Source organism: Bombina bombina, chromosome 7 (genome assembly GCF_027579735.1).
Source record: "Bombina bombina isolate aBomBom1 chromosome 7, aBomBom1.pri, whole genome shotgun sequence".
Lineage (NCBI taxonomy): Eukaryota > Metazoa > Chordata > Amphibia > Anura > Bombinatoridae > Bombina > Bombina bombina.
In genome coordinates this window covers 177,921,020-177,938,192 of record NC_069505.1, presented here as the reverse complement: position 1 = coordinate 177,938,192, position 17,173 = coordinate 177,921,020, and the positions used below count along the sequence as shown (strand labels likewise).

At 39.8% G+C, this 17,173-nt stretch overlaps 1 protein-coding gene across 1 annotated transcript in view; it reads right to left on the bottom strand.

Annotated features, from left to right (window-relative positions):
- The window catches only part of SYT12 (synaptotagmin 12), a 375,529-nt gene that overhangs the window by 128,135 nt on the left and 230,221 nt on the right, over positions 1–17,173 (bottom strand). The window contains exon 2 of the mRNA XM_053720440.1: positions 14,001–14,053. Within this exon, the coding sequence (XP_053576415.1) occupies positions 14,001–14,034 (34 nt within the window). The 5' untranslated portion in view covers positions 14,035–14,053. The remainder of the gene's footprint in view (positions 1–14,000; positions 14,054–17,173) is intronic.

The window sequence follows — 17,173 nt, the reverse complement described above, 5'->3', positions numbered from 1 at the left end:
GTTATTGTTGCTGCACCTCCAACTGAGGTTATTGTTGCTGCACCTCCAACTGAGGTTATTGTTCCGGCACCTCCAACTGAGGTTATTGTTCCGGCACCTCCAGCTGAGGTTGTTGTTCTGGCACCTCCAGCTGAGGAACACGTCATTGAAAGAGAGCCTATTGTCCCTGCTGATGAAGAGCCCATGGATCAATTGAGTTCTGCCATGGGTGATGAATATATCTCACTACAGAGGAGGCAAACTTTGACCTGTGAGACTCTAACGGAAACGTGTCAGAATATGCAGAGGGAACAACACAGGTTCCATAGAACCCAACACCGTTTGCAACAGAGGTCGAATGAGCTGCAAAGGGACATGGCAGCATCGCTATCAGCTATGGTCCAAAATCAGAACCAAATGCTACGTGTAATATCGGACATGCAAATCCAAAGTGACCAAAGATGGAGGGAACAGAATCAACTGTTGGGGGCTTTGGTGGAGCATTTCACCCAACAGCAGGACATGGCATCAAGTATCTCCTCTGTGACCAGCACTCCTAGTGTATCCACACAACCCAGGAGAGGCAGAAGACCCACACCAGGCCCCTCATCTAAGAGGCCTAAAAAAAAAAAAATATTATTCAATTTCATTGAAAATCTTGTCCTCTGTTATTTACTATCTAATTGTCATCCACATCCATGTGAGTTGTGTTTTAGTACAGTAATATTGTTAAAACATATAATAATACCTGTGTTGAAATGGACAAAAAAGGTATTATTATAATGTTTATGACATATTCATGCTCAATAAACAACATGACATGGTTGTGTCTCAACGGTACATATAGTAATATTAACTTCTAAGATGTACATCAAGGTTTCTCACATCCAATATAAATTGACACGTTGGTATATATAACTAATAATATATTTAAAGAATGTGTGAACATAAGGTATAAATATCCATTATCCTCATTCTTAATGATAGTGAACTAAACATGAATTAAACAAATTATAAATATACAGTAATTAGGGTTGTTAAAGGGACATTAAAGCAAATATTTTTACTTCATGATTTTGAAGGTGAAGATAATTTCTAAAATAAACTAATTTCATTCTATTATTTCTGTAGCTTCATTCTATTGATATTCTTTGCTGAAAAAAATATCAAGATGTGTTTGGTAGCTAATGATTAGTAGCTGTATATAGATGCCTCCTGCAATTTCTTCACTGTGTGCATTTCTATGTCTTCATTAAAGTATATCTAAATTAATAATGAAAATAGGTAATTGATTTCAATTATAAGGTTTGTTATAATTTATCTTCTCTATCCTTAATCATGAAACAATATGTTTGGGTATAGTGTCCCTTTAAGGGAAGGGGGTTGGGATGTAGTACTTTCACTTACATGCAGTGGAAATCCAAACTTTTACATTCTGCAAGACATGATATATACACATGCAATGGTTGGTGAGGTACTGTCAAACATCATAATACATGTGAATGTTACGGTTTACTGTAATTATGAATAAGTAACTTACAGGTGAAGTATTCCCGGATGACATAATCCCTCACTTCATTCCCCCTCAGTGTCCCCCTGTCCACATCCTCAGGTACAGGAACCAGCTGCTGCTGCTGCTCTGGGTCAATGTCCCCCAACAAACGTGTGTCCACAGCAATGTTGTGTAGAATACAGCAAGCATTGACAATGGAACACACTTTGTTGGGGTTATACTGTAGTGCTCCGCCTGTAACATCCAGACACCTGAACCTGGTTTTTAATAGGCCAAAGCTCCTTTCAATGACATTCCTTGTTCTTATGTGTGCCTCCTGGTACCTGAGTTGTGGCTCTGTAATGGGGTGCACCAAGGGGGTTAATAGCCATGGTCTGCAGCCGTACCCTGCGTCACCTGTCATGTAACATATGTGTTTGGATTACTACAGGTACATCATGTGCTTTAAAGGGACACAACATGAATCACATATAAAAGATAGATTTCATCAAAATATTAATGGAAGTAATCAGGATAGTTAATTAAAATTAAAAGGCCTATCTGAATAATGGAAGAGCAATTTATACTAGACTGTCCATTTAATAAGAACCTGCAATTGTTAGCAGCTTGATAATTAACTTTGATTAGATCATTTTCTCCATTCTATAGATAACTCTTGATGACAAGCATATTAGATATGCTCAATAGCTGCTGATTGGTGGCTGCACATAGAAGCCTCATATGATTGGCTCATATATGTGAATTAGAATATTTAAAAAAAAAAATATTTAACCCCTTAATGACCGGACCATTTTTCAGTTTTCTTACCCTTAATGACAATGGCTATTTTTACATTTCTGCAGTGTTTGTGTTTAGCTGTAATTTTCCTCTTACTCATTTACTGTACCCACACATATTATATACCGTTTTTCTCGCCATTAAATGGACTTTCTAAAGATACCATTTTTTTCATCACATCTTATAATTTAATATAAAAAATATATAAAATATGAGGAAAAAATGGAAAAAAACACACTTTTTCTAACTTTGACCTCCAAAATATGTTACACATCTACAACCACCAAAAAACACCCATGCTAAATAGTTTCTAAATTTTGTCCTGAGTTTAGAAATACCCAATGGTTACATGTTGTTTGCTTTTTTTGCAAGTTATAGGGCAATAAGTACAAGTAGAACTTTGCTATTTCTAAACCACTTTTTTTCAAAATTAGCGCTAGTTACATTGGAACACTGATATCTGTCCGGAATCCCTGAATATCCCTTGACATGTATATATTTTTTTTTAGAAGACAACCCAAAGTATTGATTTATGCCCATTTTGGTATATTTCATGCCACCATTTCACTGCCAAATGCGAGCAAATAAAAAAAATTGTTCACTTTTTCACAAATTTTGTCACAAACTTTAGGTTTCTCACTGAAATTATTTACAAACAGTTTGTGCAATTATGGCACAAATGGTTGTAAATGCTTCTCTGGGATCCCCTTTGTTCAGAAATAGCAGACATATATGGCTTTGGCGTTGCTTTTTGGTAATTAGAAGGCCGCTAAATGCAGCTGCGCAACACACGTGTATTATGCCCAGCAGTGAAGGGGTTAATTAGGGATCTTGTAGGGACCTTGAAGGGTTAATTTTAGCTTTAGTGTAGTGTAGTAGACAACCCAAAGTATTGATCTAGGCCCATTTTGGTATATTTCATGCCACCATTTCACCGCCAAATGCGAGCAAATAAAAAAAAAAGTGACATTTTTCACAATTTTAGGTTTCTCACTTAAATTATTTACAAACAGCTTGTGCAATTATGGCACAAATGGTTGTAAATGCTTCTCTGGGATCTCCTTTGTTCATAAATAGCAGACATATATGGCTTTGGCGTTGCTTTTTGGCAATTAGGAGGCCGCTAAATGCTGCTGCGCACCACACTTGTATTAAGCCCAGCAGTGAAGGGGTTAATTAGGTAGCTTGTAGAGAGCTTGCAGGGTTAATTTTAGCTTTAGTGTAGAGATCAACCTCCCACCTGACACATCCCACCCCCTGATCCCTCCCAGACAGCTCTCTTCCCTCCCCCACCCCACAATTGTCCCCGCCATCTTAAGTACTGGCAGAAAGTCTGCCAGTACTAAAATAAAAGGTGTTTTTTTTTTGTTTTGTTTTTTTTTAAATTATTCAGCTGTGATGGACCCCTGCCTTAACCCCCAACCTCCCTGATCCCCCCCAAACACCTCTCTAACCCTCCCCACCTACCTAATTGCCACCATCTTGGGTACTGGCAGCTGTCTGCCAGTACCCAGTTTACCCCCCCAAAAAAAGTGTTTTGTTTTGTGACATGTTTTATTTTTTCTGTAGTGTAGCTGCCCCAACCACCCCCCCCCCCACCCCCCCCCAGATCCAGATCCTGATCAAGTGTAGCTGCCCCAACCACCCCCCCCCCCCACCCCCCCCAGATCCAGATCCTGATCCTTACCTAAATTCATTGGTGGCAGTGCCAGTGATTGCTGCGCGCGCGCGCGCACACACACGCGCGCGCGTGCACGCAGCCCCCGCACGCTCCCGGCATCCGGCGTGCACAATACACTTGAAGGAACCGGATGCCGGGTAGCGATGGGCCGCCCACCCTCCTCCCTGTAAGCTCCCACCCACCAACGAACGGCCGCATCGCTACCGGTGCAGAGAGGGCCACAGAGTGGCTCTCTCTGCATCGGATGCTTTCTAAAGGGTATTGCAGGATGCCTCAATATCGAGGCATCACTGCAATACCCTGAGAGCTGCTGGAAGCGATTGCGATCGCTTCCAGCACTCTCTTAGACAAGTGACGTACCAGGTACGTCCATTGTCACTAACTGCAAGTTTTTGCAGGACGTACCTGGTACGTCACTTGTCATTAAGGGGTTAAAGAATGAATAAAATGATATAAGAGAAGTGAATTATAATGCTGTTTAACATTGTATTCTCTATCTGACACATGAGATGACAATATGTGTTTAGTGTCCCTTTATTAGAAATATACAGACAGAATGAAGGTACTCACCAAGCAGCCATCCTCCCGAAAGTGTTCCATTTTCAAACATATTGAATAAGGAGGTCTGGCGCAGGATGTAGGAATCATGTGCACTCTCTGGGAAGCCTGCATACACATGTAAGAATTTCAGATTGGTATCGCAGACCATCTGGCAATTCAATGAGTGAAACCCTTTCCTGTTAATATAGAGGATTGTCTCCTCATGTGGGGCCACAATACGCACATGTGTGCAATCAATTGCCCCCATGACATTAGGAATACCCCCCAGTCGATAGAAGCCTTGTTTAAGACGGTTCCATTCCTGGGGGGTATGGGGGAAATGAATGTATCGTTGTGTCTGGTTATCTAGAGCAGTCAGAACCTCCCCTAGAATCCTGGAGAAGGTAGACTGCGCTAGGCCAGACACAAGCCCCTCTGTTGACTGGTATGAGCCAGTTGCCAGGAAGTGTACAACACACAACAGCTTCTGCATACCAGTCAGAGCTCGGTTCCTATACGCTTGAGGGTCAATTTCATCCTTCAACACCTCATATAGGTTAATGAGGCTTGCAGATGTCAAGCGATATTTTTCCCTGACCTCCACTTCTGTCATCCCAAACAGGGTGACCCTAACCCTGTGTACCCTTGGTGCTCTTCCCCTCTGCTGATGCCTTCGTCTTATAGGCCCTGCTGGCCTATGGGCAGCTGCAGCAACAGCAGCATGGGGAGCACCAGGAACAGGGACAACAGCAGGAGGATCAGGGAGGGCAGCAGCAGCAGCTGGAGCAGGGACAGCTACAGCACCATGACCAGGGACCTCAGCAGCAGGGATACCATCCAAAACAGGGGCTTGTAGGGGTTCCAGCACCCCTTGTGCCCCACGACGCTGTCTCACTCTAAATGCTATATACTGCAAGGGAAACATGGTGGCTAATGAGGGTGTGCATTTGCAGGTGTTTTAAGGTTGCAGGTGAGGGGTTGTGCTGTTTGTGATTGGTTTGACACACTTGCAGGGGCAGGAATAATAAATGCTTTTAAGAGGTTAACTATTTGTGAACAAGCTGCTGCTATGTATATTGTTAGGCATGCATTTGTTAGGCCTTCTGAGAGTTACGTTGGTTTCTAAGTCAGTGCAAGGGTACCTGCGCCTTCAATTTGTGGCGAGCTGAGAATGGCGTAGATTTAGAAAAATCTGCGCGCGTAAGTCCTTACGCCGTATATAGGATAGCAAATTGCGCGTGTTTTATATGTCAGTCTATGGGCCAAAAAACTACGGGCGACGCCAGAAATCTACGCGCGTAACTTCTAGCTTACGCCGTATATAGGATACCAAATCCGCGCAATTCTTGGCGTCGCCGGCTTTTGCGGGCGACGATTTTTATCGGATCGACCCCATGGTCTCCAGAACTGTACACAGTATTCCAGATTTGGTCTAACTAATGATCTGTAAAGTGGCATAAGAACCTTTAGCTATTTCTGCTACTAAAACCTCTTCCAATGCAACAAAGTATTTGACTGGCCTTGCTGGCTGCACTGCGGCATTGTGTACCAAATTTTAAATCATCTGAAATAATAATTCCAAAATCCCTTTCTTCTTTAATTACAGTCAGTAATGTATCATTGAGACTATAATCGGCCTTTGGGTTTTTAGATCCTATATGCATAATTATGCTCTTGGTAATATTAAATTTCAGATCCCATTTATTTGACCAGTCCTCTCGTTTTTTAATATCACAGTTCATTTGATCAACTCCTCCTGGAACAGCTACCCTGTTACAAATTTTTGTATCATCAGCAAACAAGCAAACCTTCCCCTTAAGCCTATTTCCAATATCACTTATGAACATGTTAAACAGAACAGACCCAAGAACTGACCCTTGGGGAACACCACTAGTAACTGATGCCTCATTTGAATGTACTCCATTAATTGAAACCCTCTGTCGTCTATCTTTAAGCCAGCATTCTACCCACTTAACAATCTTAGCATCTATACCAAGGCAATACATTTTGTGAATAAGTTTGTTGTGTGGGACGGTGTCAAATGCTTTGCTAAAGTCTAGATATGCAACATCTACGGCTCCTCCCTGGTCTATTATTTTAGTTACATGGTCAAAGAAATCAATTAGATTAGTCAGGCATGATCTTCCAGCAGTAAAACCATGCTGTCCTTTGTCTTCTAAGTTGTTTGTCTGAATGAAAGATACAAGTCTTTCCTTTAAAAGAGTTTCCATTAATTTCCCTGCAGTTGAGGTCAAACTGACTGGCCTATAGTAAGCAGAATCTTCCCTACTACCCTACTAGTCTTTTGGAACAACTCCTGTTAGAAGTAACTGATTAAATAAATCAGCTAATGGAGTAGCTATTACGGATCGAAGTTCTCTTAGAACCCTTGGATGAATATTATCTGGACCCACAGACTTATTAACTTTTATTTTTTATAAAGCCCTTGAAACCTCTTCCTACTAAACCCAAAAATTTTTTCTTTCGTGATTCAGATAGAGCAGCAACTTTCTAATTCACTCCTATTATCAATTTTTCTTTGTTCTCTTGGTATCTTTATTTAAAAAAGCATGAATGTACTTAGGAGCTGGACCATTTTTTTGTTTTTGTACCTACCAATAAGCAAGCGCAATCCAGGGTGCTGAACCTAAAATGGGCCGGCTCTTAAGCTTTACATTCATGCAGCAAGAGAACAAAGAAAAATTGATAATAGGAGTAAATTAGAAAGTTGCTTAAAATTGCTGCTCTATCTGAATCATGAAAGAAAAATGTTTGGGTTTAGTGTCCCTTTAAGACATAAAGAAGAGGTATCCCCTGGTGCAGGTTCCAAAAAAGTAAATGATGATATGTTACCCAGAGGGAAATTTGTCAGGTAATGTGCAAAACTGTAGCAGTAAATGTGCCACTGTGAGAGGTGATGGATAAAGTGCCATAGTGAATTATTTCATATATAGTATTCCATGATGAAATGCACAGCTAAAGTACATCATAATCTCACCAGAAGGTACAGCAAGAAATTACAGAGTGAAACTACTTAACAGAGGCAACACAAACTAGATAAACTTTGTATTTGATATCAGATATAGACAGGTGGTATCATGAATTTTATTACCCTCATTGTATATTGATTTTTATTTAAGCCCCTTTTTTTATTATTAAAGTTATTCAAGTTTGTCTATTTGTAGCTGAAACATTTCTTATGTTATTCTGTTCAGCAGTCCGCAATAGCAGCTGTTAAAATAATCTCTAAGGGGCATATTTAACAAGCTCCGTAAAGACCGCTGTTTCATAACCTGTCTGCCTGCTCTGAGGTAGCGGACAGACATCGCCGGAAATCAACCCGATTCATTACGATCGGGTAGATTGATACCTCTGCTAGCGGCCGCGAATCTGCAGGGGGCGGCATTGCACAAGCATAGAATATAAAAGATAGAGGGCGCCACATGGTGCAAATCAGGCAGGTAACCAATTGGTATTTGTACAGGTACAGGTGAAATCTTACTCATGTGGTGGAGAGCACAGTTGTGCAATATAGGCAGGCCGGAACCAATAGGTCGTCCGGCAGACACCTAGGCACACAAGAGCGTATGCTGTTGGCATTTATCGATGGGCAGCGCACATGATCCACAATATCGGATCATGTCCGCTCGCACTTTCTTAAAAAGGCCCCTAAATGTAGAAATATATGCAACTTCTAAACTTAATAATGGTGCCTCAAAGTGGCAACACAATATGTTTTATATATAACCTGTATATAAATTGTGTGCAGAATTTACGACCACATCAGTTTCCAACCGCACCATTGCGCAAAGCAACTCTCTAGAGGTCCTTTTTATGTGCACAAAATAAACATATTGTGATAAGGAGGAAGGTGAGCTAGGGTGGACTTATATGTGCTGGGAAAAAGTTGTACAAATAATGAGAATATTTTCAGGTTTCTGTCACCATTCTGAGGAGTTTCAGGCTTAGGGGCCTATTTATTAATGTGCGAGCGGACATGATACGATGTAGCGTATCATGTCCGCTACACATCGATAAATGCCAACAGTATACGCTGTCTGCATTTATCATTACACAAGCAGTTCTTGTGAACTGCTGGTGCAATGCCGCACCCTGCAGATTCGCGTCCAATCGGCCGCTAGCAGGGGGTGTCAATCAACCAGATCGTATTTGATCGAGTTGATTTCTGTCCGCGGCCTCAGAGCAGGCAGACAAGTTATGGAGCAGCGGTCTTTAGAAACAAAGGGGCATCAAGCTCCATGCGAAACTTGATAAATCGGCCCCATAGGCACTGGTCCGGCAGTTGATGTTATAGTGTGGTCATTAGTATTAGATCTGTTGGTGGATTTTGTGAACTGACATTAAACAAACAGTAAATTCCATATTAAACTTTCATGATTCAGATAGGGCATGTCATTTTAAACAACTTTCCAATTTACATTTATCATAAAATGTGCTTTGTTCTCTTGGTATTCTTTGTTGAAAGCTAAACCTAGGTAGGCTCATATGCTAATTTCTAAGCCCTTGAAGGTCGCCTCTTATCTGAATGCATTTAACAGTTTTTACAGCTAGAGGGTGTTAGTTCATGTATGCCATATAGATAACATTGTGCTCACGTCCGTGGTGTTATTTAAGAGTCAGCACTAATTGCCTGAAATGCAAGACTGTCAAAAGATGTAAGATAAGGAGGCAGTCTGCAAAGGCTTAGATACAAGGTAATTACAGAGGTAAAAAAGTATATTAATATAACAGTGTTGGTTCTGCAAAACTAGGGAATGGTTATCAACGGTAATAATTCTATCTTTATCTATCTTTTTAAACAATAACATTTTTGGTGTTTACTGTCCCTTTAAACTCATTTGTTTCAAGAACACTAAGGCCTAGATTTAGAGTTTGGCGTTAGCCGTGAAAACCAGCGTTAGAGGCTCCTAACGCTGGTTTTAGGCTACCGCCGGTATTTGGAGTCACTCAAAATAGGGTCTAACGCTCACTTTTCAGCCGCGACTTTTCCATACCGCAGATCCCCCTACGCCATTTGCGTATCCAATCTTTTCAATGGGATCTTTCTAACTCCGGTATTTAGAGTTGTTTCTGAAGTGAGCGTTAGAGCTCTAACGACAAAACTCCAGCCACAGGAAAAAAGCAGGAGTTAAGAGCTTTCTGGGCTAACGCCGGTTCATAAAGCTCTTAACTACTGTACCCTAAAGTACACTAACACCCATAAACTACCTATGTACCCCTAAACTGAGGTCCCCCCACATCGCCGCAACTCGATTACATTTTTTTAACCCCTAATCTGCCGACCGCCACCTACGTTATACTTATGTACCCCTAATCTGCTGCCCCTAACCCCGCCGACCCCTGTATTATATTTATTAACCCCTAACCTGCCCCCCACAACGTCGCCGCCAGCTACCTACAATAATTAACCCCTAATCTGCCGACCGCAAAGCGCCGCCACCTACGTTATCCTTATGTACCCCTAATCTGCTGCCCCTAACACCGCCGACCCCTATATTATATTTATTAACCCCTAATCTGCCCCCCTCAATGTCGCCGACACCTGCCTACACTTATTAACCCCTAATCTGCCGAGCGGACCTGAGCGCTACTATAATAAAGTTATTAACCCCTAATCCGCCTCACTAACCCTATCATAAATAGTATTAACCCCTAATCTGCCCTCCCTAACATCGCCGACACCTAACTTCAATTATTAACCCCTAATCTGACGACCGAATCTTGCCGCTATTCTAATAAATGTATTAACCCCTAAAACTAAGTCTAACCCTAATACTAACACCCCCCCTAAGTTAAATATAATTTAAATCTAACGAAATTAATTATCTCTTATTAAATAAATTATTCCTATTTAAAGCTAAATACTTACCTGTAAAATAAATCCTAATATAGCTACAATATAAATTATAATTACATTGTAGCTATTTTAGGATTAATATTTATTTTACAGGCAACTTTGTAATTATTTTAACCAGGTACAATAGCTATTAAATAGTTAAGAACTATTTAATAGTTACCTAGTTAAAATAATAACAAAATTACCTGTAAAATAAGTCCTAACCTAAGTTATAATTAAACCTAACACTACCCTATCAATAAATTAATTAAATAAAATACCTACAATTACCTACAATTAACCTAACACTACACTATCAATAAATAAATTAAATACAATTTCTACAAATAAATACAATTACATAAACTAACTAAAGTACAAAAAATAAAAAAGAACTAAGTTACAAAAAATAAAAAAATATTTACAAACATAAGAAAAATATTACAACAATTTTAAACTAATTACACCTACTCTAAGCCCCCTAATAAAATAACAAAGACCCCCAAAATAAAAAAATTCCCTACCCTATTCTAAATTAATAAATTTAAAAGCTCTTTTACCTTACCAGCCCTGAACAGGGCCCTTTGCGGGGCATGCCCCAAGAAAATCAGCTCTTTTGCCTGTAAAAAAAAAACATACAATACCCCCCACATACCCCTAATCTAACCCAAACCCCCCTTAAATAAACCTAACACTAAGCCCCTGAAGATCTTCCTACCTTGTCTTCACCTCAACAGGTATCACCGATCCGTCCTGGCATCCGGTGCTGAAGAGGTCCAGAAGAGGCTCCAAAGTCTTCCTCCTATCCGGCAAGAAGAGGACATCCGGACCGGCAAACATCTTCATCCAAGCTGCATCTTCGATCTTCTTCCATCCGGTGCGGAGCGGGTCCATGTTGAAGCAGCCGACGCGGATCCATTCTCTTCTTCCGGCGTCTCCCGACGAATGACGGTTCCTTTAAGGGACGTCATCCAAGATGGCGTCCCTCGAATTCCGATTGGCTGATAGGATTCTATCAGCCAATCGGAATTAAGGTAGGAATATTCTGATTGGCTGATGGAATCAGCCAATCAGAATCAAGTTCAATCCGATTGGCTGATCCAATCAGCCAATCAGATTGAGCTCGCATTCTATTGGCTGTTCCGATCAGCCAATAGAATGCGAGCTCAATCTGATTGGCTGATTGGATCAGCCAATCGGATTGAACTTGATTCTGATTGGCTGATTCCATCAGCCAATCAGAATATTCCTACCTTAATTCCGATTGGCTGATAGAATCCTATCAGCCAATCGGAATTCGAGGGACGCCATCTTGGATGACGTCCCTTAAAGGTACCGTCATTCGTCGGGAGACGCCGGAAGAAGAGGATGGATCCGCGTTGGATGCTTCAACATGGACCCGCTCCGCACCGGATGGAAGAAGATCGAAGATGCAGCTTGGATGAAGATGTTTGCCGGTCCGGATGTCCTCTTCTTGCCGGATAGGAGGAAGACTTTGGAGCCTCTTCTGGACCTCTTCAGCACCGGATGCCAGAACGGATCGGTGATACCTGTTGAGGTGAAGACAAGGTAGGAAGATCTTCAGGGGCTTAGTGTTAGGTTTATTTAAGGGGGGTTTGGGTTAGATTAGGGGTATGTGGGTGGTGGGTTGTAATGTTGGGGGGGGGTATTGTATGTTTTTTTTTTACAGGCAAAAGAGCTGATTTTCTTGGGGCATGCCCCGCAAAGGGCCCTGTTCAGGGCTGGTAAGGTAAAAGAGCTTTTAAATTTATTAATTTAGAATAGGGTAGGGATTTTTTTTATTTTGGGGGTCTTTGTTATTTTATTAGGGGGCTTAGAGTAGGTGTAATTAGTTTAAAATTGTTGTAATATTTTTCTTATGTTTGTAAATATTTTTTTATTTTTTGTAACTTAGTTCTTTTTTATTTTTTGTACTTTAGTTAGTTTATGTAATTGTATTTATTTGTAGAAATTGTATTTAATTTATTTATTGATAGTGTAGTGTTAGGTTAATTGTAGGTAATTGTAGGTATTTTATTTAATTAATTTATTGATAGGGTAGTGTTAGGTTTAATTATAACTTAGGTTAGGACTTATTTTACAGGTAATTTTGTTATTATTTTAACTAGGTAACTATTAAATAGTTCTTAACTATTTAATAGCTATTGTACCTGGTTAAAATAATTACAAAGTTGCCTGTAAAATAAATATTAATCCTAAAATAGCTACAATGTAATTATAATTTATATTGTAGCTATATTAGGATTTATTTTACAGGTAAGTATTTAGCTTTAAATAGGAATAATTTATTTAATAAGAGATAATTAATTTCGTTAGATTTAAATTATATTTAACTTAGGGGGGTGTTAGTATTAGGGTTAGACTTAGCTTTAGGGGTTAATACATTTATTAGAATAGCGGCGAGATTCGGTCGGCAGATTAGGGGTTAATAATTGAAGTTAGGTGTCGGCGATGTTAGGGAGGGCAGATTAGGGGTTAATACTATTTATTATAGGGTTAGTGAGGCGGATTAGGGGTTAATAACTTTATTATAGTAGCGCTCAGGTCCGCTCGGCAGATTAGGGGTTAATAAGTGTAGGCAGGTGTCGGCGACGTTGTGGGGGGCAAATTAGGGGTTAATAAATATAATATAGGGGTCGGCGGTGTTAGGGGCAGCAGATTAGGGGTACATAGGGATAACGTAGGTTGCGGCGGTGTACGGAGCGGCAGATTAGGGGTTAATAATATAATGCAGGGGTCAGCGATAGCGGGGGCGGCAGATTAGGGGTTAATAAGTGTAAGGTTAGGGGTGTTTAGACTCGGGGTACATGTTAGAGTGTTAGGTGCAGACGTAGGAAGTGTTTCCCCATAGCAAACAATGGGGCTGCGTTAGGAGCTGAACGCTGCTTTTTTGCAGGTGTTAGGTTTTTTTCAGCTCAAACAGCCCCATTGTTTCCTATGGGAGAATCGTGCACGAGCACGTTTTTGAGGCTGGCCGCGTCCGTAAGCAACTCTGGTATCGAGAGTTGCATTTGCGGTAAAAATGCTCTACGCTCCTTTTTTGGAGCCTAACGCAGCATTTTTTTGGACTCTCGATACCAGAGTTAATTTTATGGTGCGGCCAGAAAAAAGCCTGCGGAGCGTTAACAGCCCATCTACCGCCAAACTCCAAATCTAGGCCTAATTTTCTTGTGAATAAAGAATATATTTTAGATGCAATCTGTATAGCTAGGTCTGACTAAAGTGACAGGAGGAGCTGTTATATAGATGTATATAGTTCTTCCTTCCCACCCTACATTACCACAGGATTCAGAATCTCAGAGAGTGTTACATCTTATGTTGATAGGTAGATATCCATACTGAGGCCAGTGGCACAAAGGAATTGTTTTTTGAGGCATCTGTAGGAACTACGGAGCCCCAGTGTGACCATAAATCGTGCACACAATTTAGTAAATAAGGGGAACATTTTAGTAAATTTAACGGACGATTTAAAAAATATAAATTTATGTGGACACTCTAGGGCTCTGTACTAAATCATATACTCAAAGCAAAGTTGTCCTAATCTAAGATATGTAAGAGTAACCCATGTTTGTTTTATTTATAGGAGTGTTTTATATTAATATAAAAGCACTAGCGAAGTTACTACTACTTACCACTTATGCGATAATCAACTACGTTGCTCTCCATGGCATTAGGCAGCTCCCACCTTAATAAAAAAATAAAAAAATGTTTGATGCAAAATTCTTAAAGGGACACTCAAGTCAAAATTAAACTTTAATGATTCAGATAGAGCAGCAGTTTTAAACAACTTTCCAATTTACTTCCATTAACAAAATGTGCACAGTATTTTTATATTTAAACTTTTTGAGTCACCGGATCCTACTGAGCATGTGCAAGAATAAGCGTGTATGCATTTGTGATTGGCTGATGGCTGTCACATGGTACGTGTATGCATTTGTGATTGGCTGATGGCTGTCACATGGTACGTGTATGCATTTGTGATTGGCTGATGGCTGTCACAGGGGGAGTGGCCGCTAGCAGAGGGTGTCAATCAATCTGATCGTATTCGATCAGGTTGATTTCTGTCCGCCACCTCAGAGCAGGTGGACAGGTTATGGAGCAGCGGTCTTAAGACCCCTACTTTATAACTTCTGTTTCTGGGGGAGCTTGATAAATTGACCCCCATGTGCAATTGCATTGTCTTGTTATCTTGCATTTGTTGATTATGCAAATCTACTGTGTTGACTGGTCCTTTAAATTTAATGATATATACAATTGTACTTCTTTTCCGTATTAGGGCATTGATCACAATCTATCTGCAGCGGCTTTCTCTGCTCTTTTTCAGGCCAAAAATGGTAATTTTTTATTTGGAGGGATCACAATGGGCTCCATGTACTAAGCTGTCTGCGAGGTCTTCGTGACTATTTTCGTCTAAATTTCTGCGTGCGGATCAATAACCGTATGTACTATCCCACGAATCCATTGAAAACCTTATATTAAAAAACGGCGAGCGAACTTGCCCGCAAATCTTGAATTCTCGTCTTTTTTGTAGCTAGAAAATACTCGCTCGACATAAATCTCGCACAAAACAGGAATTACTAAACTATCTATTTCTACGCTCGTGAATTTCTCCGCACCTACCTCGTTAAAAATCCCTCGCCAGCTAATAGGTGGCGAGCACCATAATAAACAATAGGGTCTATCAGATCAACGCCTACAACTGATTTAAAAGAGGTGTACAATTGAATGGTTACTCACTTTTGATCCTGTTAGCCATATGGAGACACTTCTTCAACTTTATATTGTTCGTCTGATGCAAATGAGGGGTAGAAGGCAAATTCGTCAACCTGATGCCCCAAATCCGGTTCGAAGAAGGCGATTACGAGTACAGCGGGTATTCCTTCCTCGGGTTCCTTTAGATGCCCTTTCCGATCGAGAGGTTATTCAAAGGTTCCGTCTGGATCGACATTCAATATTGTCTTTATATTCTCAAATAGCACATTTTCTAGAGCCTGTGACGGCTCGTTCAAGGGCCATTCCCGGAATACTAAAGTTTCTTGCTGCCTTGCACTTTTTTGCCACCGGATCATTTCAGGCAGTGTCCAGCGTCATCATTGGTTTCAGTCAGTCTGCCTTTTCTCGTCATCTTTCCAAAGTTATCGATGCACTCATGCATATATTCCCCGAATATGTTTGTCTACCATCTACCACAGAAGAGTGGCAATCGATAAAGTCGCAATTCTACAGTGTGGCTGGAATGCCAAATGTTCTTGGGGCAATAGACTGTACCCATATTGCAGTTCGACCGCCACGGTTACGGGAGGAGATTTACCGCAACCGAAAGTCCTGCCATTCCTTGAATGTACAGATGGTTTGTGACCCCAAAATGAGAATTATCAGCGTGAGATCAAATTACCCTGGCTCCTGCCATGACGCTTATATCCTGCGGCAGACTGGACTGTACCAAAAATTCGAAAATGGGGAAATGCCAGAGGGATGGTTATTAGGTAAGCTTGAATTGAACTCAACAAAAATTTTTAAAGGTTTTCTAAAGAGCATGTAATTTTAAACGACTTTCAAATTGACTTTTTATTCTTTTTATATCAATTGTTGAAAATCATATCTAGATATATGCTCAATAGCTGCCGATTGGTTGATGCACCTAGAGGCCTTGTTTGATTGGCTCACATTTGTGCATTGATATTTTTTCAACAAAGGATATATAAATAAATTCTGAAAAAAAAACACATTATATAATTAAATTTTTAATTTGTTACAAATTTATACTAATTTGACGCTAGCCTCAATAACTAATAAAAATTATTTTGTCTTTTTGGAATGACTTACATCAATATTTTTTTTTTTTAATTACAGGGGATGCCGGTTACCCTTGTTATGAATGGCTTCTGACACCCTATAATAACCCCCAACTCCGGAAACATATTCGTTTTAATGAAGCACACAAGAGCACAAGGGGTGTCATCGAAAGGACTTTTGGATTATTGAAAATGAGGTTCCGATGTCTGGACAGATCTGGCGGTGCAATGCAGTATTCTACAGAAAAAGTTGCAAGAATCATCTTAGTTTGCTGTGTCTTGCATAATATTGCCACCAAAAGAGGATGCCCCATTGATGACGATATTGCCATGCCTTTTAATGACTTTCCAGAAGAAATTTTCAGAGAAAACACCAATAGACGTGGCATGGCCACAAGGGATATGGTTTCTGACCAATATTTCGAAGTTTGATCTTTCTCTAACAATTTGTTCATCTTATGTAAATTGTGTTCTGCATTTTTTTTTTGTTTTTTCAAATAAAATTTGTGTGCAACATCATCATATTGTTATTTATTTGTAGCCCTTTTTCTAAACAAACCTTATTTTCATTGTTCACACCACAAAAATAAATGAAACAGATTTTTTTTTAAATGAAAATAATATAACAATTTATTTTAAGTTCAAAAGGCAACAAGAATAAGAATTATAACTATTTCTATCCTAATACAACTAATATATTTACATAACTAAAAAAGTTCAACATTTATCTATTCAAAAGGTTACATATTAGACTTACTATTCTACATTTAACCAGTGATTTTGTTACATAGTAATTGTATCAAATATAAATGAATCACAAAATTTGAGAATATATATATTGGTAGTGTTATCTGTGGTCAATGACCTAGGATATAGTGATGTACTAAAAAAAAGATTATCCCTGACGATATATTTATATCGTCATTGTTCATTCCTCATGCAAAATTTATCGTTCCAACAGAAATTTAATATATTATTGGTTATTAATGGTTAGTCGGAACAACAATATT